The sequence below is a fragment of the Hippocampus bargibanti genome, linkage group LG19 (assembly GCF_051943395.1).
Source record: "Hippocampus bargibanti isolate YZ-2025 linkage group LG19, ASM5194339v1, whole genome shotgun sequence".
Classification (NCBI taxonomy): Eukaryota; Metazoa; Chordata; class Actinopteri; order Syngnathiformes; family Syngnathidae; genus Hippocampus; species Hippocampus bargibanti.
In genome coordinates this window covers 5853674-5880501 of record NC_142752.1, presented here as the reverse complement: position 1 = coordinate 5880501, position 26828 = coordinate 5853674, and the positions used below count along the sequence as shown (strand labels likewise).

The 26828-nt window shown below is 42.5% G+C and overlaps 1 protein-coding gene and 1 long non-coding RNA gene across 3 annotated transcripts in view; one reads left to right on the top strand and one right to left on the bottom strand.

Moving 5' to 3' along the window:
• Nucleotides 1-2186: 2186 nt before the first annotated feature.
• On the bottom strand, nt 2187-10144 carry tmem63a (transmembrane protein 63A). Its single transcript, XM_089021942.1, has 23 exons — nt 9935-10144; nt 8903-9100; nt 8746-8825; nt 8550-8628; nt 8430-8467; nt 8210-8352; nt 7846-7897; nt 7224-7332; nt 7072-7142; nt 6906-6986; nt 5900-6017; nt 5562-5695; nt 5342-5485; nt 5104-5257; nt 4915-5021; nt 4741-4827; nt 3889-3954; nt 3530-3692; nt 3218-3323; nt 2914-3081; nt 2715-2830; nt 2592-2642; nt 2187-2460 (listed from the first exon to the last, which is right to left on the bottom strand). Exons 2-23 carry the CDS (start codon nt 9071-9073, stop codon nt 2311-2313), a joined length of 2388 nt encoding a protein of 795 aa, XP_088878068.1. The 5' UTR covers nt 9074-9100; nt 9935-10144; the 3' UTR covers nt 2187-2310.
• Nucleotides 10145-13568: 3424 nt separating this feature from the next.
• The window catches only part of LOC148883741 (uncharacterized), a 28135-nt gene continuing 14875 nt past the window's right edge, over nt 13569-26828 (top strand). For both annotated transcript variants that reach the window (XR_016118454.1, XR_016118453.1), the window contains exon 1: nt 13569-13624. This is a non-coding gene — a long non-coding RNA (uncharacterized LOC148883741). The remainder of the gene's footprint in view (nt 13625-26828) is intronic.

Genomic DNA, 26828 nt, shown 5'->3' with positions numbered 1-26828 from the left:
AAGAATGCATTAAGACTGAAATAGATGCAGTGGGATGCACACCTTCACAAAACCCAATTTGAATAGTTTTTTTTTTCACTAGAAAATGTTGTAAATAGACATGTTCTATGTAAACGCCCTAATTCCTTCAACCCCCCTCTAAAAATGAATAAAAAAATATAACAAATATTGTAAATATTACAATTAGATTATCATACAATAAATGAGAGTTGTACATAATGTAAAAAAAACGGCGGCCATTTAACTTATAACTCCCTTTTCATTGTTTTTTGCCCTCTTTAGATCATGTTCTCGCTCAGAAGTGGTTTTCGCCTTGTTTTGAACAATCATTTGGAAATAAAGAAAAAAATATCACTTTTAACATTTAATAGTTGAGAAACGTGTTTTTTTTTCGTTTTTAACCAGCGTTCCTTCATTTCCAGGGACCTCGCGAACGTATTTGAATATTTTTTCACGGCCAAGTCGATCGGCTGATTTCATGCCAAAAGTTTTTCAATTACTGGAGACAAAACTTGCTTCCCTTTGCCAACAGCTGCAAATCTCCAATTCTCCTTCTCTGATCTTCGACGAGTCCTGTGCACTTTCCACCGCTCTGAGTAATGGCTCATCTGTCATTTTTTTTTCTCAAGAAAATTGCATCTGTTGCCACTCAAGATGACTAATGGTTCATCAGCACGTCTTAATGTTTAAGTTAAAACACCATAGTACATTTAATAAGCACTTCTGAAACCATTTAGAGATGGATTTTCCAATAGGTGCAAATACAGTTGTGAATTTGATGGGGGGGGGGGCTTTAAATATCACCCACTAACCTACAAATGTTCATTGTTTGGGCAGCACTCTATTGCCAAAGCGTAACAAGTAGAACAAAGTATAGGAGCTGCTGTAAAGCCAGCCACTCTTGCAGCGCCTTCTTGCAGTCAAAAAACAAAAAATATATATATATATATATATATATATATATATATATATATATATATATATATATATATATATATATATTCAAAAAGAGAAGGTGAAAGGGGGCAAAGGGAGAGAGAGATCGGGTGAGGGGGTGGAGCTACAGCCGCTATAAATTTTCAGGTTAGCTGTTGCAGATCAACAGCGCCCTCTAACGGCACAATATGCGTATTACTTGCAAAGTTTGTAACATCCTTTGAGTTGTTTCAAATGAAAACGTGTTTGAAACTAAAGCCTTGAAAAACTCACCCAAGAATTTAAGCAAATGTTGAGCAGTGTGAAATTGTATTTTTATTTTTAAAAAAAATCCCATATATATATTTTTAAATACAAAAAAAGAGATGAATGAAAAAATACTGTTTGGAAAAAAAATATTACAAAAATATGTTGAGGGGAAAATATATATGCACAAGATGGTCAGATTAAAATAAATGGAAAAAAAAGAAAAACTTGGGGCGGGGGATTTCTTTAGAGGGTTTGGTTACATTTTTAATGTAACGTTTTTAATGTTCGTTTTAAATTGTGAAAAGTATATTACACGTTTAACATCGTGAAATTGTATTTTATTTTATTTTGAATAAAGTTAAATATTTATGACCAAAAAAACTAAATGAAAATTTACTTTCCTGATTGGAAAAAACTACACAAATATGTTGAGAGGAAAAAATATATAGATAAGAGTTTAAAATAAATATAATAAATATAATAAATACAAAAATATAAATTAAAGTATGTACACTTAGTTAACAAGACAAAAAAAGACAGTATAAATTACAAAATGTGTTTTAAATTATGCAAACGCTTTGTTGCATGTGTTTTAAAATAGACTTTAGAAAAACTTTGGCCAGGGGACAAAAAAGGATATCTTTAGAAGGTTTGGTTACATTTTTAATGTAAACATTTTTCAATGTTTGTTTTAAATTGTGAAAAGGAAATATTAATTTAACAAAGAAAATAACTCTCCAGTTGACTGTGTGACCATTCACCCCAGCGCATACGATACATAAACACCAAGTCTGTGATGTAGAAAGTGCATTATTAACAAGTCGGGTCCATCTGAATCACAAAACACTCCCATATTTGGCATCAGTAATGCTTATTTTGTTCATGCAAACATTCGTTTCATCATTTGTCAAGACATTCGTTCCACTGTACTTTTTTTCTCTCCTCCAAACAAAGCTGTGCAGGGTATATTTGGCACTGAATCACAGAGGGCCCAAAGTGTGCTTTTATGTAAACATGACTCTAATATCAAACAAATTGCCTCACCCCCCCCCCCCCCCACTACGTTAATCTTTGATACAGCGGCGTCACATTTGTGTGAATTTTGGCGGAATGCCGAGCAAGAGGTTAAACTAAGTGTCTTTTTGTCATGCTGTCGTCTTCAGGACTGCTGCTGTGCGTCGGGCTGCCCTCTGTGGAACCGTATGACGGAGGCTCCTCGGCCGCCTTCGGAGACGCCGCGGATGATTTGGGATTCAGGACTCTGGGTACGTAAACCTGTAAAAAAAAAAAAAATACACAAAGATATTAAAAATAAAAATATATAAATAAATAAACAAACACACACAACACACACACATAGACAGACAGACAGACATTAAAAAAGGTGGTATTATGACATTTAGTACCATGTTGTTTTCCTCCCCTTCTTTAGGCGTGTCCTCATCTTCCTCACTCACCTGTTGCCGGGCAGAAAAGATGTCACCGGACGCAGAATAAATATGTAAGTTAGCAAAACACACGCGACTTACTGCATAATTATGAGGACTGAGGTACTGAAAATGGCCGAAGCATGTGTAGCTAAGACAGATAAGGATGGTGATGACGAGCACCACCAAGGTAAACAGAGAAGTGGACGCCCAGAAACCTGGAACGTCAGAGATGTAATGAATATTTATCCGCCATCTTAAAAAGAATACATGTAGTTTGAAAAATGCCAACGTCACTAACCCGTTCTTAGAACGGAAAAGAAATAAAGCCATATGAGGCAGATGATAGGTGCGGCTAGAGCTTGATTGACAGCCTTCAAGTGGACTTGGCGGTCAAGACGCGTCGGTAAATAGGCGAAGTACAAGTTGTGCTTGTCTACCAAGTGCTTTAGGGTCATGTAGAGGAGACCTGGTGGGACAAACCAAGTCATCAGAAATGTTCATCAAACAAATAATTGTTTATTTAATGTGAAACATTTAAATTTATGCAGAATTTGCTGAACCACAACTCCAATTTTAGGACCTCAAGTTGGCGTCTTACTCACCAAAAGGGACAATAATGGGACAAATGACGCTGTATGCCATGATGACTGTAAACACGCACAGGATCCAGCCGTACATGGCGCCATACTCAAACTCATAGGCTTGGTTCTAGAAAATGAAAAAAGAAACAATTTCATATCATAAAACGGGGGAAAAAATTTAAACTTGCCACAGCGGGATCCGGCCTTCGAAAGACGACATTAAAATTGTATCTGGGTGAGTGATAACATGCGCAATTATTGATACAACCTAATTCTAGCCATAAAATCAATCATTAAAATTGTACCCTCATCGCCATGTGGGACGTCACAAACCTGTTTGACGTATTTCCTTTCAGCGGCCGAACGGGCGAACGCTAGTCGGATGGTGTAAAGGAGGAGATTGGGCAACCGCATGAGATCCATTGCCGAGCCCACCAGGGCCGCCGCGATGACGTAGTTGACGAAAAAGGATCCTTGGTCAGGTAAGAACACACATCTGGGGTTCAAATGGTCAAAAAAAAAAAGGAAGATGTCAATTCCGGGTTTTTTTTATTGAGTGAAATACGGTGATAATATGCAAATGTTTATCATCTCGAGCAAGTCTTCTGCTTTTCCTTTCGGCTTTTAGCTTCGAGCAAGTATGCTCAATCAATTGCGATCGTCCAATATGCGCAATAGTGAAAGGAACTTACTCAAACCTCAACTTCCCATCCGTGAAAAATCTTTTGTCAAAAAGCCAGCGGAAAAACAGGGCGATACTGCAAGAGAAAGAGAGGGAGAAAAAAAAATAAATTAGTTCATTTTGCGTGTTTTAATAAATAAAGTAGTAAGTCACCCGTTACAAACTCTTCCCACTTGCATTTCCAAACAAAATGCTCCATTTTTTGGGGGTTACTTTTGTGTCAGGCCTACAAATATCTGTTGTCGCCCCTCCAAACAAAATAATATATATTATAACACATACATTAATTTTGTATTGTACTTAAACATCAAAGAGTATATCAGAATCAGAATCATCTTTATTGCCAAGTATGTAGGACACACAAGGAATTTGTTTCCGGTATAGTATTTGTCAAAAAAAACTGCTAAGTGGCACTATACAGTTCCATTTTGTACTGTTGAAAGAGTTCAAAGAGTTAATGGCTTAAGAACTGTTTAAATGTCTGCTGGATTTGGTGCATGGATCGGTAGAGCCTGAGGGGAGTAGCTGGAAAAGGTGGTGGGCAGGGTGCGGAAGTAGGATTTTCCGCGCCCTAGTGTTAAGATTGTACAACTGTCCATGTTTTTATGTTATCGTTGTTTATTATTTTGCTTTATGTTGACCATTATGTGAAGCGCTTTGTTACAGATGTTGTGAAAGCGCTATATAAATTAGGATGTATTGTGTGTATAGAGAGAGAGAGAGAGGAGAGAGAGTGTGTATATACAGTGTGTGTGTGTATTTATGTATGTATATATATATGTATACGCATATGTATATTCACAGCGCAGAGCAAGTGCAACAGTTTGTTTGTGGACGTTGTCGCCGGTTGCAATTACTGTACCTGGTGAGTCCGAGCGAGGGAAGGATGAGCACCATGAAGAGCAGGAAGAAATAAAGCTTGTGCATCATGCTCAGCTGTTCGCTGGACCTGAAAGGGCACCCCCCGAGGGAGGTAATTCAATCCAAAATGCAGTCTAGCTTCGCCCCAGTCAATCTGAATGATTGTGTCACCCACCTGCTCCAGTGGGCCTCCCCCAGCGTGGAGTAGTAGACGATGGTGGGCAGCAGCGCGGAGAAGCACCATAGTAAAAATGTGGGGAAGAACTGGCTGATGATTGGGCTCTGCGGGGAAGAGAGAGAAAGGTCAGACTTGACACCCCCTTCCCCCCCAAAAAAAAGCCGGGTGGGAGTGTCTGGAGCGTACGTTCAGAGAGTGGATGGGCTTGGTCACGTTGAATTTGTCCATGGTGTTGATGATGATAGTGGGCGTCGTGAGGAAGGTGAGCAGGAAGAAAAGCAGGAAGTTGAGCATCACGTATCGCATGAACCAGGAGAAGCCTTGCACTGATAAATGATCCCTGGACAGATAGATGGAATTTAAAGGCGTTCCTGTCGTCATTCCTTTAGCTGTCAAATCCACACGTTCTGTCAGGTAGCCTTACCAATAGACATTTTTGGGATGGGGTGCGAAGCTAACCTTCCACTTCCTCACTTTAATGCTGGCGCTCTTGCTGGAACGCTGAGGCTGTCGGCCGCAACAGCAACTCGTGCCACTGCAGTCGAGCGCGTTGAAGTCTTTGAGGATGCTAATGAATGCGCAGGGAAGGTGTGATTGACAGGCAGGATGAACTTTTCAACAAGGTGGCAAGATAAACGACTCACTACTTGGCCATTGCCTCCGTCTGGAGCGTGACAAAGGCAAGCCCTAGGGGGCGCTCTGGCACCTCTTCCACCTGCTGCCTCACCTCCTCCAGCAGGTCTTTTTCTTTATTCTTGTAGTAATTTATCGCGTCCACCTGAGGGAAGATGACGTACAAGTGATTTCAAACTCGGAATTTCAGCTGCATCCCAGTGGAACGCAGCTGGAAGTTGATTTCAAGGACGAGACAAGGATTGCACGTGGCGCAGTTGCAGCCCGTGGAATGTTTTGAAAGTATCCGTCGCCAGTCAGCTCCAAAACGACCCGTTAGACAAAAGACAAAATCAACATCAAAACTCACCTTGTCACAGTTGGCGCAACAACAGAGGTAGCCGCACAGTCTTGGATATATTGTTTCCCGCTGGCCCGTCTTATCCAGGACACGCTCGTAGTACCGCAGGTTTTTTCCCGCTCGGACCCTGTGGGTGAAAAGTACCTTGTTGTACTTGTGAAAAGTACCTGCTTTGAATTGTTATTGCTGTTGTCGGAACAAATTTGTCAGGCAAGTGGTTGTTTTTTCAGCATTTGAATGGATGTACTGCATTTTCCAGTGTATAAGGCGCAACGGAGTATAAGGCGCACCTACAATGAATGAAAAACGTTTTCCAAATACGTACAGTATAATATATTAACTTATTCACTGCCAGATGTGCAAAATTGTGTCCACTCCAGTGCCAGGGTTTTTGCCATTGTCACTCAAATTCCAGGACCGACAGAATATTGAGTTTTAGGACTACATAAACATTCAATACAGTGTTAGCAACCTTAGACTCTCTTCTTTCATCAGAAAAAAGTTAATTCCTAAATTATATGGGTCTGGAGTTGTATGAATTTGAAGTAAGGACGGCTGTCCAAAATGCAATGCAATCCATACATATTGATTTATGAAGCTGGAACAAAGCGCTAAAATGGAAATAAGGGAAATGCTGCCCCCTTGTGGAAAAGAAAAAAAACATGGCCATGGCCAGTGCTTTATCGGCAACTTAGCATGAAAACAAAATTCGTGAATGGCATTTTTTCAATTCCCAAATAAATTCGTAAATGGAAGTGAATGTAATAATGTATAAAAGGTTTTCCAAATATAAGGCACACATTAGGTGTTACAGTAGAGGCTTTGGTTACGCACTACTTCTTCTATAGGGGGAAATGAATGAAAAACGTTTTCCAAATATAGTATAAATACTGTTGTAGCTCAATACTACTTCACATATAAGGCGCAGGGTCATTTTTTTGAAGAAAATCAAGGCTTTTGGGTGTGCCTCATACACTGGGAAATACGGTTCTTTGTAGAAAATTCACATTCTTACCTTTCCTTATCAAGGTGCATGAGCTTGGCCACATCATAGGCAATGTTGACCGCACTCACTCGGCAGGTTGGGTACGCCTCTCTGTGCAAAAGTACACACAATAAAGCAAGAACTGCCTTTTTTGTGGCTTTCAAGTGTCACGCAAACTTAGTTTCTATCCCCTCACGTGAAATGAATCTTGACGTCATCCTCTGTCGCTGTTTTAGGGAGGCACATCACAAACAAGGTGTTTCTAGCCTACGGACATAGAGGGTAAAGCGTTCACTTCAAGTGCCTTTGTATCAAGCATGAAATGGTGATTTGGGGGCGGAAACTCACTGTATCTTGCCCCATGCCTTTCATTTGCGATGTGTGATGCCGCAGCAAAATAACCGTGAGGGCAAGATAGAGGACAGCAAACACCGTGTGAAGCCACAACCAGTCATTCCTGGAGAGAAAAACTAACTTTTTAACCATAGTTTAATACCAAACACGGTCATGTTTTGTGAAGTCCAGTCCGTGTGAAAGGCACCATTATTGTCTTTTTAGCCGTAACTCAACTCCAATCAGTACATGAATCGGACTACACTGTTTTCTATCACTAATCTATGCTAACGCAGTAGTCAAATCATAGTTACAGTGAATATTTGTGTGAAACACACATGGCAAGTAATTAAACATATTGCAAAAATCAGTGGACCCGGAATTGAGCCTTGTGGAACACCACGCCTATGGTGTTAATGTGACATATGGTTACATCAATGTGCACATGTCATCGATCAATGTGCACAGTTTATCACCAGACTAGGAGAGTGACATCTTTGCACCACTGGAGTATAGCTGACCAAGTTTTTAGTGGTTTATGACGTTGTGAAAATGGGTCATGAAAACCAAAGCTAGTTTCAGCCTGTTTCTTTGAGTGTAGGTTTAATTGCAGTTCATGCTTCTTGCTGCAAAATACCCCTTCTGAAGATTCCCAATCGTCGTCCTTCCAAAACTCTCCGGATTGTTGCCTGAAAGACATTTAAGATGGAAAAATGTGTCCCTTGAGAGAGTCACTGATATTTTGTTTTTACATTTTACTTTTGCACCAGCACATTTAGTAATAATATTTTCTGTTATACTGTGATGTGTTAATCTGTATGTAATCGTTTCAACCGGCATCCGTCTTCTCAAAATGGGCAAAAAGAAGAAGTAGCACTTTGACATTACAGTTGAATTTGTCAACCCTGTGGAGTTTAGAGGAAGTGAATCTGGATGAGCCATTTTTTATCTACAATGAGTAGATCTGTATACTCGAAGTGAATTGAAATTACAAGGCTCACCCAGAAGGTCACCCGTCAGGTTGACAGGCAGTATGATTGAGAGGGAGGTGACAGTCATGACCAGCAGCAGGATGACCAGATGACGCTGGAAGGACAGGTAGTGAACGGCGTCGCTGCCGCATCTGGCTTTTATTCTTTCATCACTAGAAGCAAAAAAAAAAAAATATGGAGCTGTTTTTTTAAGGCCTCATGACTTGGTTTGGAAACAAATTATACTCACTCCATTCTGAGAATGAAAGGCAGCCAAGAACAGAAACCCTTTAAGAAATAGACGTAAAATAAATATTGAAATAATAACAAACTACTTTTTGCCTATAGTCAATAATAGGATTCAACAAACCATTTCATACTCGAGGTCATCCCCATTGGAAACGCAAGACGACATGTGTCTGTAGCGAGGGCGTTCCGACCCGGTGACTCTAAAACAAGGCAATTCTTTTGGTCATGTGCAACAGACTCATCTCAAATTTATGCTTTTTGTCGGCAAATATCAAAAATAGCTTCGGGGTAAAATCTGAACTAAATCCAGAACTAACCCTTCTTTGTCCGCAACCAGCGCCAGGCGGCCATAGTCCCAGAACGTCCTTCGTATAATTGAAAACAGGATCAGTAACACCTGTCGGACCCCCCCAAAAAGTATCAGTCCATCCATTTTTGCACAAACTTAAATTAACTCTCAATTATGGCTCATACCAAAAAGAAGCTGAAGTTTAGAAGCAGCACAACAGGCACCCCCCCGAACTGGACTCCATTCAGGACGGTGTTCTGGGTACTGTTAAAGCAGGTCTTGTCCTTTGGGCCACTCGAATCAATGGTGTCGTTTGAGCCCACGAGCGACCACTGGTCCCACCACGGAGACGACATCACTGCAGGGGAACCAGCAGTTTTTGTCTGCATGTAACAAGATACAGATGAAAATTCAGACATTTATTGTCAGTCTGATCGCAGGCCAGATAATCGTCACTGTGCATTTTTTATCTGTAAACATCTCCAATTTTGCTCCAAAATTTTCTGCCTAGTGGTTTTGACAGAACAAACTAGCCCTCAAGGTGCGTAGTAACACGCTACATTTGCTTTGTTTCATTTACTCAAGTAACTTTTTGATGGATAAGGAGCCAATTGCTCACTGCTCAGGTATTGTACTTGTTCCTCTGAATACTGATAGTTAATTATGTGAAGGGCTAATTCTAAAGTACCGGTAATAGTACTTATACCGAAGTCCAATATTTGGCTGGACCTCATTTTTCTATCTATAGTTGTTTACGTAAGTATTAGAATGGATGTACAGTAACTTAACGATGGAGTGCGAGTAAATTGGCTAACTGTGGCTGCAATAAATCATTGGGACAGTTTCCTCCAGTGTTTCTTTCCTAACTTGGACCTCGGGGGGAGTGGGTGGGGGTACGCACGTTGATGTCTTTTACGCTGCATCCACGCGCATTGGACATATCAAATCAACAGTGTCCTTTTGCTGAACGCCTCAACTGACCCTCACGCCGCACGTCACGGGTTTTGCATTGGGTGTCTAATTTGAAATTGGGATGGGGGGCGGGGGTTTGTACTCAGGAATCCAAACAACAGTCGTATGCGCCATTTTTGGATTAGATACTGATATTCTTCCCCGATCGCTCATGACAACATTAAGGAACGAAAGAAAAAAAGTACAAAACGTTTCGAAAGCAGACTTAAAGCAGAACCGGAGCGAGATCGTCACTGACAACTTACCGTCCCCACCCCGTCAACGTCCGTTGCGCACAAACTTGACCAGCTGGTTCGTAAAACGAGATCACACGGCGTATTTGGCTTGCTTACGTGGCCGAGAGAATCGCAGCTAACCCGACCTGCCTGTTTCAATGCCGCAAAGTAAACTTTGGAAATGCACGGACGTCAACTGTCAGCAAGTCTTGTTTGTTTTTCAGCCGTCCCATTCGGGTTACGCGCATGCGCCGATTGTCAGCGGCTGTCACGCAGTTGGGGAAAGCCTCCTCAAAACTTTCTCTTCGTTATAAAAAATATAATCGTTATTATTTAATCATATATGCACGTGCTATGCTAAAAACATGTTTCACAGATAATTTTAATGTAACTATATCGTATAAATATTTGAGATGGGAAGTCCGGGACTGAGATGGGACACGCCCACTTTTGGGACGGAAGTATAATTTGACAGATTAAATAAAGACGTCCGTCTCTTTAATCGTCCCTAACTAATTTAGATAATTCCGGGAGGCAAAATAACAAAGAAATACGAGAATATTTTGGTGATCATCATAATATTTTCAGAAGTTGAAGTGAGTTTTAAGTAAAGATGCCAAATTGGTTAGTTATCCTTGTTTTAGATCTGCACTTAATATTGTGTTGCTATTTGGCAGCATTGTGTTGACCTTGAATCCAAATTTTTATGCAAGGGCCCCCCTGACATGATGGCGTCTATTTACAATCACATGACCGCTGCCATTCCATAACATCCACTCACATGCAAAGTCATGAGAAGCCAAAATAAAATAGTTGAGCGTTTGCTATCAGTCATTTCCACCCAGGCTACAGCAAGATTTGAGCAAGGGATTACACGGCATCCGATACGGCAGGCAGAATTTGGCCGATTCCACCCTTGGAGCCATTTGGGAGATATATTGTAATTTGTATGGAACGAAGCTTTGGGAAGCAATGTCACGGGCGCAGATCAGATGGCCAAATTAATGAAGCCAATGCAATTAGTCATTCAATTTACTATAACATCGCATGGCTCTGTGGTGTTCCCCCCCCCCCTCCTCCAGATTCCCATAATGTGAAGTTTATAGGTTTCCACCCGGACTGTTCATTTCTGCCTGCTGTGCATTTCTGTCTTTGTCGTCCCATGTCAATGTGTACTCACACTGAGGTTCATGTTTTGTATATACGTGTGTGTGTGTGTGTGCACATAAGTGTATGACTGTTCATGCCTCGCTGTGGGACACGTTGATTAGTGTGTGGTGAGGCACAGCTCCCAGCTGTCCTCCCAGACCGGCAGCTGATTGAAACCAATCAGGCTTGCGATGGCCCCATTGCAGTGACCCATCACCCTGCCCGCCCCTGCCCTAATCACCTGCTGATTGGCCCATGCAGGCCTCCCCCCCCCTCCCTCAGTGATGCTCACCCACCCCCTTGGCACAGAAGGTTAATTTGACCAGCGGATGAAGCCTCCAAGAGGGAATAGGAACGTGTGCCTGGTGATATTGCGTGGATATAGCACACCTGTCAATCAGGGCCACTGGGGGGGGTGGAGCGGGGGGCATTTAAAAATGGTGACAGTCAGGAAGGAATGAATAGCATCTTCCTGGTGAAAGACAGAGGTTGGGTTTTATTACACAATATAATACAATACTATACATATTGATTTATATCGCGCATATCTTGTTTTCTATCCTTTCACTCCCACCCCAACCCCATCCCTCTTCAATTGCTGCTGTGGACTGCAAATTTCCCCATTGCGGGACGAATAAAGGTATTCTGATTCTGATTCTGATTCTGATTCTGATTAACAACAGCTGAAGCTGGAACAAACCGCTTAACATTGAGAAATATCGCACCTCACTCCCTTTAAGCCTTTGTGCGAATTGCAATCCTAAATATAAAACCTTTCTTGCCTCCCAAAGACTCATTCTTTATATTTTATGGACATTTTAACCATGTTCATCACATACAGTAAATGGTGCATTTACTTATTTATCCAGAGAGAGGCGCTGTTGCATTCACTGTCATTTGTGCACGAAATAATTTGTAATCTTGTTGCTTTTTTTTTAATTGCTTTTAGCTTCTTCTTCGTGTCTTCCTTATTTTTTTTAACCAACAGCTAGAAGATTTATTAATCTTGTATACCACACCGTTTATCCATTTGACATCACGGAACATGTGATCAAAGGTTTTTTTAATCTTGGATTCATTTTTTCAACTCACAACCTTTGTATAACTTTGCATCATTGCTGTTCGTACATTTCCTTCATCAATATTTTGACAAACTCAGCAGCCAACTCTCCTTTGCTCTGTGCGTGTGTGTCTGTGCACACTGTGTCAGGCTCCTCGTTCCCGGTGGGCAGAATAATGTTGCCAGATTAGCATAACGTTAGCATGTCATTTCCATGTCATTATCCTAGTCGCACTGTAAACGTGTGTGTGCAAGCACAGGCAGTTTCTCTCTTTCTCTCTTCACATTCTCTGTGCTTGTGAGTGAACTTTGCATGAGACTGTTTCTCTTCATCTGGTAACACACACCCACACAAACAGTCCTGACACAAAGCGTAAAGACGGGCAGTGACACACCTCCTTCACTGTCACAAACCCCATCTTTTTATTGTTGCCATCCACCCATGTAAACAAATGTTATTTCCCATTAATCTTCCATTCACCATTGTTTATGCTGATATATGTACCTGGTAGAGATGAAGTTAAAAGAATAGTTTGGCCCGACTCGCATGGGCAGCCGCTTAGTTAGGGACAGATGTAATATGTAATGAGAAACAGTGTACCAAAAATTGCCTGTGAAAACATAATTTATCTCAGTTGGTTCTTGCTAGCTGAAAACAGTGCCAATATTACACTAATTATATTGTTGGGGCTTTGCTGTTCAATGTCAGGTCATGTTGAGAGATGGTTGAATTGCCTTGTAATTGTAGCGCCTATGCAATATGAACCACTGGTATATCCCCTTGTGTCTGGCTTTTCAATTAAGTGTCGTAGATGTAACAGGGATCAAAATGCATGTGATCAAATGAAAAAAAAAATCTGGGTGCTTAGCAGAAGCAAAACCCACCAAGCCACAGGCAATTTGTACCACTGGAGTAGAGTGATACCTCGGCATACGAACACTTTAGCAAACAAACTTTTCACCTTACGAACATTAAATTTGCGAGAATATAATCTTGGCATTCAAACTAGTTTTCGGGAAACACACAAAGCGCCACAATGGCTGGCGGACTAGTTTTCGGCGGAACAACACCAAACCACACGGCCGAACAGCACCACCGTGGCTGCCGGACCAATTTTTCACAAACCCTTCCTCTGAGTGCATACGTGGCAGACGTGGTTTGTTATCAAGTAGATATGTTTGCTTTTTTGCAACCGAAAAATACCCCACCACAGGCTAGTGTTCAGCCGAAGAGGACGCGAAAGAATATTACGGTCGAGGAGAAGAAGGACATCATCGAAAAACACGAACGAGGTGTGCGTTTGTGTGACTTAGTGTCCCAGTACCGGTATGCTAAGTATGTGGCTAAGCGTGTTTCTGTGTTGTCTAAGCAACGGTCTGAGGCCATAGAAGAGGTTGAAAAACTTCTGTTGATTTGGATTAACGAAAAGCAGCGAGCAGGGAACAGTGTGTTATGTGACACTTCACTCGGATATCATCAAGAGGCAACTACATCAACGACAATCACAAAGGTAAATAAAAAAACTTTATTACACACTACAGTTTATTTCTATAATTACAATACAATAGCACATTTATTATACATAATATAAGGTATATTTTGTGTAGTTTTACGGCTTATTTAATAGAAAATTGTGTTTTATGGGGACCTGGAAACAAATTATTCTCATTTTTAATGGTTTCCCATGGGAAATTAACGTTTGGAAGACGTAGTGTTCGCCTTACACACACTTTCTGGGAACCAATTAACTTTATAAGCTGAGGTATCACTGCATATGCAATGTAAATATGTCACACAAAACTATTTTTTACAATTACTTATGAAGTCATGGCAAGAAATCAAAGTGTGGAGAGTCTCTGCCATGCTATTGATGAATCTAAGTATATCTCTTTTTTTTCTCATCCAATTCCTCTTTGTTTACATCCGTTTTTTTCTTAGTTAGTTGCGCCATATTTTTATAGTATAAAAAAGGAGAGTTTTGCACAGTGTCTCCAGATTTATTTTCTTTCACGAAACTTGACTTAGAAATTGACAAATGAATATTGAGCTGTGCTTTGGCTTTCTCTCGAATTTGAGGTGTACCTGTTGATTTTGCCAGTGAGTGAAGTATACGCATCACCCCCTCGCCAGGATCGTCTGATTAAATGGTGACTTAACATGCATTGTACACATTGCCTGCATTTTAAGCCAAAATGGCTGCCATTGTCGCGCTTGTACCTCAGCCATTTTGGGCTGGGTCCGCAGCTGCTAGCAAGATCCCATTTAGTCAGAGTGCCATGTTTCGGGTCGCGCCCTTGTTTACAAGAGGGGGCCAGAGCTGATGTGTTTAAAATGGCGTCCAGATGGTGACAAAGGCTTGATTGCGGCATGGCTTCAAAGTCCCGCCCACTCCCGCTGTCCAACGACTTTATCTGCATGTGCTCGCTCTCCTTTCTGGGACTCATACTTCAACTAGATCCCGGTGAAACCCCCGTTTATCAGGGCGGGATACGTTCCAGACCCATCTGCGATAGATTTGCATCAATGTTGTGCGGAGTTTGAATGATCTCCCCGTATCTGTTTGGCTTTTCTATGGGTACTCCGGTTTAATAATAATAATAATAATAATAATAATAATAATAATAATAATAATAATAATACATTTAATTTATAAGCGCCTTTCAAAACTCTCAAGGTCACTTTACAGTCACAGGAGAAATTTTTCTGTGGGTGAGCAGCGGCAGCCACACGCTCCAGCGGTCACTCAACCCGGAAGTAACTCAAATAGATGGAAAGTTAGCTAGCTAATCGATAGCTAATAGATAGCCAATAGATAACAACACAGCTATATAACTAGCAGGAAGTATATCAAATTGACAGAACGCTAGCTAGCTAATAGGTTTCCTCCCACATTCCTCAAATACTTTTAGGGGGTCGCTCAACCTTTGATTAACTTTTAGTGAATGCTTATGAACAACAGCTATAACGGCCATGACTTATCATTCTTATTTTATTTGTTTTTTTAACTCATTTATTGATAGGACCCACAGAATATTGTGTTTTAGGACTGCATAAACATTCAATGCGGCGTAAGAAACATTAGACTCTCTTCTTTCATCGGAAAAAACAGTTAATTCCTAAATTATATGGATCTGGTTTTATATGAGCTTGAAATGACGGTGGCTGTCCAAAATACAATGCAATGCATACATATTGGTTTATATAGCGCTTTAACAACAGCTGAAGCTGTAACAAAGCGCTAGCACGGATAAAAGGGAAAAACATTGCCAGAGGCAATGGCCAGTGCTTTATCGGCACCCAAGCATGAAAAACAAAATCCAAGCAAATTCAGAAATGGCGCTCGACGTCATATTTTCAATTCTTGAATACATTTGTGAATGGCAGTGAATGAGTTGAATACCTTTTTGGCAAAAGTAAAACCAATTGTGTGTGTGTGCGTGTGTGTGTGTGTTGTTGTACATTTTCGCTTCATGCCATTTGTCCCACGCCCGCAGATGTTCATGCCAGTGGCAATGCCGGTGACTCTCTGGCCGCGCTCCAACGCGCTGTACCCCCCGCCCCCCCAAAAGGAAGGAAGTTGCCAGAGGAGAGAGCGCAAACAAGCAAACACGAGCAGGGAAAAAGAGAGAGGGGAAGAACGAACGTGAGGGGCAGTAGCTGTGTAATTAGTAGCAGCAACCCCCCCCCCCCTCCACTGCTTCACTTTAATTAAAAGCTGAAAGAGCGACTGTGAAAACAAGAAACCAAGAGTGAAAGGGGGATTTTTTTTTTTTGGGGGGGGGGGGGGTAGAGCAAATGCCGTTCTTGCCAAGGGGCAAATATGCAATTGGCACCTTGGAGAGAAGCCTGATAGCTCCAAGCTTTGCTTCTGGAAGGCAACCCAACCCCCCCGACCCATCCTCCCCATTTTATTCATTTCAAAGTGGTGTAAAACATCCAATCCAAATGTATTTAGACACACCTGTCAGTGAATCAACATAGACCTTTTGCTTTCCAAACGTCCATTTTCAATGGCGTTCTCTTCTTCAAGGCGAATTGCTGCCCATCCCTAATCAGAATTAGAAAACCTTTATTTGATGATGTGCATAAGGCACGCAGACAAAAAATAAGATCAACAAAAAAAGTTACTTTTGTTGGCCAATGCAGCATCAATGCATTTTTGCCCTTCATGTTACGGGATCATTACCATGGTGACGCATGTCAGAGAACGTGATAATGAAAGAGTGACACATTTTTATCACATCTAGGGGGTTTGCCGGGGGGGGGGGGGGGGGGGTAACTAGTGATGAATCAGCATTATCGGCAGCCGCCGCGGTGCTGATTGGAGAATTCTTTGTCTTCAGTAACCTCCAGCTTTGGATCCATATTGCTGCGCAAGCTCCTTCTTTTCCTCATCTTCTTCTGTAAACTCACTTGTTGTCCCCCCCCCCCCCCCCCCCCTGTTTTCTTTCCACACAGCTTCAGCCACATGATGGCAGCATCACTTGGTGATGCTCTTTTTGATTGATTCGCCGAATCATGATAACTTGACAGAGACGAATTGCAGACATGATTTAGCTTTTAGCGTCGCCCGCTAGCCATTTAAGTCACGTCACTTGATGAATGGAGCTCGGATAAGCCGTGCCATATCCTGACGCTTCAATTGCATTTCCGTCATGGCGATACAGTTCGTGAAGTCTTGCTCCCGGTGTGTTTGTATGTACGAGAAAATATTTATGAGATGCGAAGTGGGAAAAGTTCTACGAAATGTTTATGGGGTTCATGCACCGCCTTGACACGGGCACTATTTTATAAGATAGGTTCTAAAAATGTATGGTCTAATTCTGTTTCAGAGCCAAATGCTTTTAGCTTGTAGTAGACGTGCACATTCCACCACGACGTCCGTGATCCACTGGTGAAAAGGACGCTTTGATCCTCTCCTCTTTCATCTAGAATTTCTTCATGTAACAAAAATGGTACAGAAAGTGCTTAAGAATGAATGACTCTCTGTGTCTTTGTGTTGTCATATTATCCTGTATTTGTTTTTTCTACTTCTTCCTTTTCATTCCTCTTACTTTCGTAACTTTGCTGATGTGAAATGTAAATGTCTCCACTGCGAGTCTAATCAAGGTAAATTCGAGACGAATAAAGGTAAATCCAATCCAAATGGTGGCCGGAAATTAGGTGGTTGTGTTTTGTTGCATTGGAAGCAAGCAGAATTGATGCAGAATTTAGGAATGCCAGAAAACCGCTTATTTTTTCACCCGTCCGTGGCATTTTTGCATTTGCTTGCGCTCTATTACATGTTTTTTTTTCTTCTTCATTTGATGTCATGTGAATCAATGGAGGTGGATAGGGTGCAGGGGCATTACAGGGGGAAGCAGTTCAGTGGTGGGTTGACGGCGGTGTTGGTCTGCCAAAAAGCAGCCACTTTGGGCGAGAGTGATGAGAAGTCAGGAGATAAGGAGACAGCCGGCGAGCGACAGCTAGCAGAAAGACAGCGATACCCTTCAGCCACCATCCTTCTCCTCGTCACCTCTTCCTCCTTCCACTCCCCGTCATCTTTCCAACTCTTTTGTGCCATGTCTCAACGGCGCTTGAGTGGCGGGCCGTCACACATCAGCTAGCAGCTGAGGCAATGTGTGTTTATGTGTGTTTTTGTGTGTATGTGCTAGTTGAAGTGGGCTTATCGAGAGGGCAGCACTCAAAACGATGGCACAAAAGACAGAAAAGTCAAGAAACAACAGCTGATAAAAAAAGCGTTAGATTTCATGCAAGACGCACGCACAACACACTGGCGGCGCGAAAGAAAAAGGGGAATTAGAGCAAAGCAAAAGCAAACCTGCCAGCGTGAAAGTGCCTTACTGCTTGCCTGCTAGCAAGAGATGTGACTGGATTCTTAAGCAGAAGGAGGAGAGGGCTGCTATACACACACACACACACACACACACACACACACACACACACACACACACACACACACACACACTTTCATGTCTCAAGGTTCAGATGAAGGCTGGTGTCTCATTCCTTTCTGTCTCTGAGGCCCGTCGAGCTTGCGATGATCAGAGTTGTTTTGCACTCTTAGTGACTGGTGTGTGTGTGTGTGTGTGTGTGTGTGTGTGTGTGTGCGTGTGTGTTTGTGTGTGTGACAGATTTCCCAGGGCGTCATATCACTGCTTTGATCACATATTTTGACCTTTTAGGTGAAATCTGCATCTGTGTGTGTGTGTATGTACATTATGTGTGTTTATTTATTTGTGTGTTTGTGTGTGTGCTTGTGTGTCTGTATGTATGAATTTGTGTGTATGTGTATGTATGCATGCAAGTGAGTGTGTCTGTGTGTATATGTGTGTTTATGTATTTGTTTAAATGTGTGTGTGTGTTTGTGTGTGCTTATGTATTTGTGTATATGTGTGTGTGTGTGTTTGTGTAAATGTGCGTCTGTGTCTGTAGTGTATGTGTATGTATTTGTGTAAATTCAGTTTGTCTTTGTGTGTGTGTGCATGTGTGTGTCTGTGTTTGCATGTGTGTGTGTGTGTGTGTGTGTGTGTGTGTGCATGTGTGCAAGTGAGTGCATGTGTGTTTGTACGCGTGTGTGTGCGTATGTTTGTGTGTATGTATATATGTGTTTATGTATTTGTGTGTATATATATATATATGTATATATGTATATATATTATGTATATATATATATATATATATATATATATATATATATATATATATGTGTATTATGTATATATGTATATATATATATGTGTATATATATATATATATATGTATATGTGTATTTGTGTGTGTGTGTGTGTGTCTATGTGTATGTATTTGTGTATGTGTGTGTGTTTGCGTGTACGTGCGTGTTGATGTATGTGTATATCTATGGGTGCATGTGTGTATGTGTGGATATGTGTGTCAATGTATTTGTGTACATGTGCGCTTGTGTGTCAGCATGTCTGTGTGTATGTATTTGTGTATGTATTTGTGTATATATGTGTGTATGCGTTCGTGCGTGTGTGTGTGTGAGCGGGTGTGACTGAGATACTCAGGGAACCGCTAATGCAGGAATCGGATGCCAGGGCGCAGTGAGACAAGTGTGTGCAGGTCCTTTAAGTTTGATACAATTGACATATTTGTGGAGAAAATTACTTTGACGGCGTCAGAAAATCTTGTCCATCGCCCCCATATATATCCTATGTGTACACAATACAGATGTACAGGCTAATTAAGATGCATGCATATACGAGAACCCCCCCACCCCCGTCTCACTGTGGCGTGCAAGATCACTTTGCGGGTCTAATTATACGTCTTTAAGTGTGTAATTACGGGGCCGCGTGTAATTGGCGGTTTGCACACAGGACACGTTCCTGGTTGGGAAAACAAATCACGTTTGACGCGGCGCTTAACGCGGACGTTTAGCGGCTTGAACAGGTAGCACGCATCAACTTCAATCAAAATAGAAAGGGAGAACATCTTGGCATTTTTCGACCCTCGTGATTATTTGGAATACTCATTCCCAGTATGAGTAAATGCTCAGTTTTGAGGATAGGATATCGGTCCGGAGCAAATTTGAATGAGAAAGAATTACTAGCCAGACTTGCGTTGGTTTTCTCCGGGTGAAAAACATTCACACCCAAATGCATTTGCATTTCTTTAAATTCTTGTAAATATTATCTGTTTAAGAGTGTGTTCAATGGGGTTAATATCCGGGCTCCATATTACGGCACGCATCGATTACAATGTCGATATCAATCATATCGACATTGGGATCAATCCGCCCACCTTTGATGACACCTCTTCCACCAGATGCCAGTTATTTCCCAATTCTGGATTTTATTTTTCCCAGAATTCATTGTAATAGTTTTTTTCCAGCTTGTTCCGCGATACTCAAACCAAAGGAGGGGTTAGGTTGATGGAGGGGGGGGGAGGGGTTAAGAGACTGATGGTGTCCCTCCTGAAAGCTTGTTTGTTCCGACAAAATGACACGTGTTGCTGAAGGGGAAATGATCTGCTAACACCCCCCCACCCCCTGTAAGATCCTCCTTGGCATCAAGAGTAACGCGCTAAACTGCCCCCACCCCACCCACCCTCTCCCCATCACGCACCCCCCCCCCCCCTTTCATCTTTTTAGCTCCAGCACATCCATTGCTCGTCTGTCAAGGCGGGAGTGCAGCCAATCCATCACGGGGGGTCGAGACGTTCAACAACCAAATATGGCTGTCGTGTTTGTGGATCAAAGTGCAGATGTAACACGCACACGCGTGTGAGCACAAAACCGTGCATGATGGTCAATTTTATCCTCTCTGCCCACCTTTGATAAACACTCGAGTGGTGTGATGTCATCATGGTGCATTGGCGTTGCTTCTGATGACATGTCACATTATGAAGTGAAGGCGTGTCTGCATTGAGTATCATGGGAGTGGCTAGAGGGGGGGGGGGGGATCATGCACACCTAATCCAAGTGTTGACGCAGTCCGTTAAAAAGTCCCTCGTGGAGTCATTATGATATCGTAGTGGAAGCGAGCCAACCTTTCCATAATGCACAGCGATGTGGTCTCCATTTTTGTTGCCGTGGTTGCGATGACCCCCCAAAACCCAAATCCAGATGTGTTCTTTTTTCCATTCACTGGATCCAAGGTCAATTCCACCAATTAGGGTGCGATTTTGAATTTCAACCAAGATTTGAGAGGGGGCGGGGCTAACAGGAAAATATTTAGATTAGATTAGCCATTATTAGTCTCGTCCTGAAGAAATTCAAATTTCACAGCAGCAAAGTGATGAAAGGAAGAGGGAAGGAAAAGAAGAAGTAGAAAAAAAACAAAATACGAGAGCTGCTGAAAACCACTGCAGCCACTCTCGCGGGCGCCATCGTGAAGTCAAAAGAACAACAAAAAAAAAAACAAATAATGTGACAACACAAAATACACAGACAGTTATTCAATCCGAAGCACCTTCTGCACCTTCTTTGGTGTAGTTCTATATGAAAGAGGAGAGGATCAAAACATCCTTTTTACCAGTGGATCAGGGACGTCATGGTGAAATGTGCACGTCTGTTACAAGCTAAATTTTGATAGCAAATATGAAACTGTAGCATACACTGACTAAAATATTTTTTTTCATCTCCTGTCCCATGTAAATCCGCTTCAATTCCAAGCCGCGGCAGTTTCGCTGAATTTATTTATCTTTATTTTAACGTCGCAGGTTTGTTCTAAATTGGTTGCTAATGCAAATGTGGGAAAGCGATCCACGCGAGAGTCACGCTGGATCATGATTTTAAAACGGCTAATGGGGCTTTGCCATTTATGTCAATTTAAGCTTTTATTGAAATAGAAATGACGTGCTGCAGCCTCTCCAAGGCGTGGACGTCATTGAAGCTAACGCTGTGTTTTTAATGTTTTTCTATCACAAAATCCGTTTGAGTTTTGGAAGTAGCCTGTCTTCCCGTCACAATGACGTATTTTAAGAACGCGCCCGCTCACTTTGTGACTTTGTGCCTTTTCGCCGGCAGGCGGACGCCGCCGAGCACAAAAGCAATCTCGGTATTGATGCGACGTGTTTTCATAAAAATCAATGGCGCTTGCCTTGTGTCAGTCGAGGTCAACTCGTCAATTTAATTTCCTCTTGGGATAGAGCCACGCGGCCGCGGGTTAGTCGGGTCTGTGTGTTTGCGTACGTATGTGGCGGCGTGTGATTTACAGTATGTCACATTGTCCGTCCTCGGGTTGCATCCCATCGCCGGTCCTCTCTGGCATCTGTTCCAAGTCTGCCCGTGAATTTACACAATCACCAGATGCGGGAATCCAATGCAGGGACTGTATGACATTCTTCGTACAAAGATTCTTTGCATAGTGTAGTATTAACTCATTCACTTCCAGACATATGCAAACGTGTTCATTTCAGTGCCAGGGTTTTTGTCATTGTCACTCAAATTCCTGGACCTACAGTGTTGCGTTTGGCTTCTCAAATGGTAACAATCTTACTAACTATCTATTAGCTGTCTGGCTAATAAGAACAAGAAGGAGAAAAAGAAGAAGAATACATTTAATTTATAAGCAGCTCAGAAGTAAAAAAGTAAAAAAATAAAAAATAATAATAATAAATAACAAATAATATGACAACACAGACACTGAGAGTCATTCATTCTTCAGCACTTTCTGTACCCTCTTTGTGACATACTGTCCCATGACAAATCAATATTAGCTATCTATTGGCTATCTATTAGCTAGATAGCTAGCTTTCTATCTATTTGAGTTACTTTTGGGTTGAGTAAATGCTGGCGCGTGTGGCTGCCGCTAATGTATTATTATTATTATTATTATTATTATTATTATTATTATTGAGTTTTAGGACTACATAAACATTCAATGCAGCGTACAAAACCTTAGACGCTCTTCTTTCATAAGAAAAAAAGTGAGTTAATTCCTAAATTATATCAGTCTGGAGTTATATGACCTTGAAATGAGGGTGGCTGTCCAAAATACAATTCAATATTGGTTTATACAGAGCTTGAACAACAGCTGAACCTGGAACAAAGTGCTAACATGGGGAAAAAAGGGACATGCTGCCCCCTTGTGGAAGGGAAAAAATATTGCCAGAGGTTTGGCGAGCGCTTTATCAGCACCCAAGTAAGAAATAAACAAAACTTGAATTAATTCATGAATGGCGCTCAATATTTTCAATTCTCGACTAAATTTGTGAATGAGTTAATAATTTTGTCCATTGCCCCCCTTGCTTTGCGTGATATTTTCTTCGGCGTGATTGACAGTCCATGATTTTATAGTTATGTTTGTGCTAGTATTTTATTTTTTTATCACATATTACCAATCACAAATCCATAAGTGTTTTATCCCTTCTAAGCGGTTCCTTGGCTCAAGTGTTATTGATGAGCCGGCAAGGTGCTCGGGCACATCGGCGCGAGGGTGTAAAAGTGTCGTAAAGCACGTTGAGTGACGAGCAAATTGCCGCATAAATACAGAGCATTTACCGTTTTATCTTCATTTGGAATGCATTGGAAGCTTTTTAGTGGTGGGGGGAGGTGGACTGTACTTCCCTTACTCCATTTCTGTAGGACTAGTGAGCTGCTGCATGCAATTCTCTCGGGCTTTGCACGTACAAAATACATCACAGATGAAATATCGGCATCCAATCGGAGGCTGACCAGCCTTCCACGTAGACATTCAGACACAGGCAGAGGCGAGGAGTGGGGGGGGGGGCTTTGCAAGCAGAGCTTCCAGTGGTGGGAACCAGGCTGAGAAATCGAGAAAGATGAGGAACCCCTGCGGTGCAGAGGATTGAATCTTTCTTTTCTTAACCACATATATACCCGGATATACCTTGATATATTTATAGGAGTTTGTTTGGAGGGGGGGTGGAGGGCGGTGGCGGGTGGGGGGGGATCCTCGTCATTGCAGTCATTTTCACATGATGGAAGAGTAAAATGGCAGGATTGGTACACTTTCTATGGATAATTGATGCCCATTGAAATGCATTAGAAACAAAATAATAAATTCCACACCAAAAATGATTTAATAAATGATGATCACAAGGAGAGTCAAATAATATTCACCCCCTCCCCCCACTGCATAAATTGCAGCCATTTGAATATTAAATTATATGCTTTCAACATTTAGCTTGTAGTAGACGTGCACATTCCACCATGACATCCCTGATCCACTGCTGAAAAGGATGCTTTGATCCCCTCCTCTTTCATTTAGAACTGCTTCGTGTCACAAAGAGGGTACACAAAGTGGTGAAGAATGAATGACTCTGTGTCTTTGTGTTGTCATATTTATTTATTTATTTATTTTAACTTGACTTCCGGGTTGAGTGAACGCTGGCGCGTGTGACTGCCGCCGCCCACCCGCAGAAGAAATATCCTGTGACTGTAAAGTGTCCTTGAGAGTCTTGAAAGGCTTATAAATGAAATGTTTCATGATTATTATTATTATTATTATTATTATTTATTTCATTGCCATGTCGATTTTAATTCGATTAATTGATCAGGTTGAATATGTGCCCACCATATTGACCTTGACACCTAGATTTCTGTCGCCCTGCAATTTTTACATGAAAACACTTCAAAAAGAAAGAACGTCAGTACCCCCCCCCCCCCCCCCCCCGCCCATCTTGCCCCCCCCCCCCCAACCCTCTTCCACATTGTTTCCCGGCTGATCCCAGCCATCTGCCTGTGGATATGAATGTTGGCGGAATGTGTCGACACGCCGCCAAAGGGGGAAATGAAAATGAAAAGTGCCGACCCCCTCCTGCACCCCCCCTTCACTCTACCCAATCTCACCCCCCACCTCCCCACTGCGATCATCCTCACACTTTAGGCTCTGTCCTCTCCTCAATCTCATCACCTCCTCCTTCGCTCTCTCTCTCTCTCTCTCTCTCTCTCTCTCTCTCTCTCTCCTTTACCGCTGTATCATGATCATCCCTTCCCCCCCCACAACCTCCCACCCCCTCTCGGGTAATCAGCGTGCTCCCTCATTCCGTGGCTCACAGAGACGCATTGATCTGGCGGCGGCGCGCACTCACCCGTTGGCCGACGCATGCCTACACACACACACACACACACACACACACACACACACACACACACACACACACACACACACACACACACACACACACCCCGCTGTCTTCTCACACACATTAACACAGGCGCATTGATCTGGCCCGTGGGTCAAGTTCAATAGGAACAGCCTTTTTTACCCCTCCCCCCTCCTCCTCTCTCTGTATTTCTCCCGTTTTCAACCCCTATCAACCCCCCCCCCCCCACGACAATATATAGACAAATTGGGAATTGACAAATCACTTTCAGCTTTGGCGTCTGCCTGCGTATTTCTTCGCGCCGGCAACATCAGAGCACTTATCCCCCCCCCCCCTCACCCCTTCACAAACAAGTGTAATCAAAATGATGAAAACAACAACATAATAGTACACGCATCCTGCAGCGCCCGACGGGGGTGTTGAGTTGAGGGATCTGCGGCGTGGATGAAACATGCACAGACAGGCAGAAAATCAAAAGCACTGGAAATTGTTTCGGAACGGGAATCCCACTTGAGTGAACCCCCTACTCCCCACTCGCCATCCGCCAGCCCTGTCCATTTTTAAAATGTTCTGCTTTTTTATGATGCTGGAGTAATTTATCCCTACGAGAGACGAGGAGACAGACACAGCGAGCAAAAGTGGTGGGGGAAGGGGTGTCACACATTTGGTACGATACTCTGATTTAGCAAAGCAAATTTAATTTTCTTTGCTTTATTCAAGATAGTGGAAAAAGGGGGGGGGGGGGGCTACAAGGGCCGGTGTTGATTTCCACCAGAGGCAAAAGCAGTGTTAATGGGAGTTAGCGGCGCGCTCTATCGGGCTACGCCGTTCGTCGAATTAGCCTCATGCATATATTTAACGTCGACCTGCCGCACAAATTAGCCTGGCGGTACAAGTAGCATCGCACCTCTCCAGTGAGACTGGAGATCTGAGCTGCAAATTAATTGGCTCGGTTCGTCGACGAGAACGTGTGTGCGTGCTTGTGTGTCTTTCCCTCCCTGATCTTCCGAGTCAAAAAGATGCTCTCCAAATAGCTCCGACATATTTGAGATGCATATAAAAAAAGGCGTCTAAAAGCTGTCTTTTAAAGCAACGGCTGACACCCGTAACGAAAAGGAGGTAAAGTAGGAAGCGGTCCAATCGTCTATCTCTGATTTTTTTCGGAATTCGCGCTAAGGTAGAGGTTGTTTCGGAAGTTAACGTTCAAGAAGCGGCACGTTATTAAAAACACACACAACAAAAGAGGTTTGTTTATTATCCGTCTAGGCGAGGTCGATTGACATGATGTCTCATTTTGGTTAGCATCAATTTGTATCGTACAAACCAGCGCTTTTTAATGACATCATAGCAACGGTGTCAGTATAAAAGTGTTTCCGAGATGCGTGTTAACCTTTGGCCATTGTTCAATTAATCCTACAAATAAAGCCAACAGCACCCTCCACTGGACGTATAGGTAATCACACCGCACTCGCTGCTGATTGATTCAGACATAGCACTACTGAAGGCCTAGGAGTGACCATGCACGGCCCACCACTGGCGACGTGTTTTAACCTTTGGGCATTGTTAAATAAATCTAAAGTAAATAAATCTGAGTTTGACTTTTGAATTGAATGAAAAACACTAACAATGTTAATTGATTGCCAAAGACAATTTAAAATTTGGAGGTATCTGACATCGTCCAAAAATATATTTGAATGAAGCACTGCGATTGCTGATTGATTCATGGATCGTGTCCATACGGTGTTATGTCGCGGCGAAAACCCAATCGCCGCTCGACCCGTATCGACTTCATGCATGCTTCATTTGCATGGCAACGTGCAGATTTATCCGCCGCAGAGGCCATGGCGCAGACTTGTGTATAGACACGTATGGGGATTTACTTGTGTTTTAACCCCGGGGTTAGCCATCAGTATTGATCGCAGCTAGACTTAGCCAGATTTTAATCCCCGTTCTACCCGGGACGATCGATCGGGGCGCTGCACTCTCAAGTAGGTTTAACGACTTAGCCGCCCCTCCCGCCCCTCCTCCCGCGACCTCCGTCCGGGACGTTTTGTTAGTACCGCCGCAAAGAAGAAGCGACACGAGGCTGTGTGCTTAGCCGTGGCAGAGCCCCTTCCGTGTTCACGCTTGATCACGGGCCGCTTGTAAACTACAACTCGGACCGCGTCTTCTATGACATTATA

Excerpts from the sequence above, each read along its gene's own strand:
- tmem63a (XM_089021942.1), bottom strand. The coding sequence starts at position 9,073 with ATGTCGTCTCCGTGGTGGGACCAGTGGTCGCTCGTGGGCTCAAACGAC. Across the intron at positions 3,082-3,217 it reads TCCCATTATTGTCCCTTTTG|GTCTCCTCTACATGACCCTA; the intron begins GTGAGTAAGACG and ends TTGTCCCACCAG. Across the intron at positions 2,643-2,714 it reads TCAGTCCTCATAATTATGCA|GTGAGTGAGGAAGATGAGGA; the intron begins GTAAGTCGCGTG and ends GCCCGGCAACAG.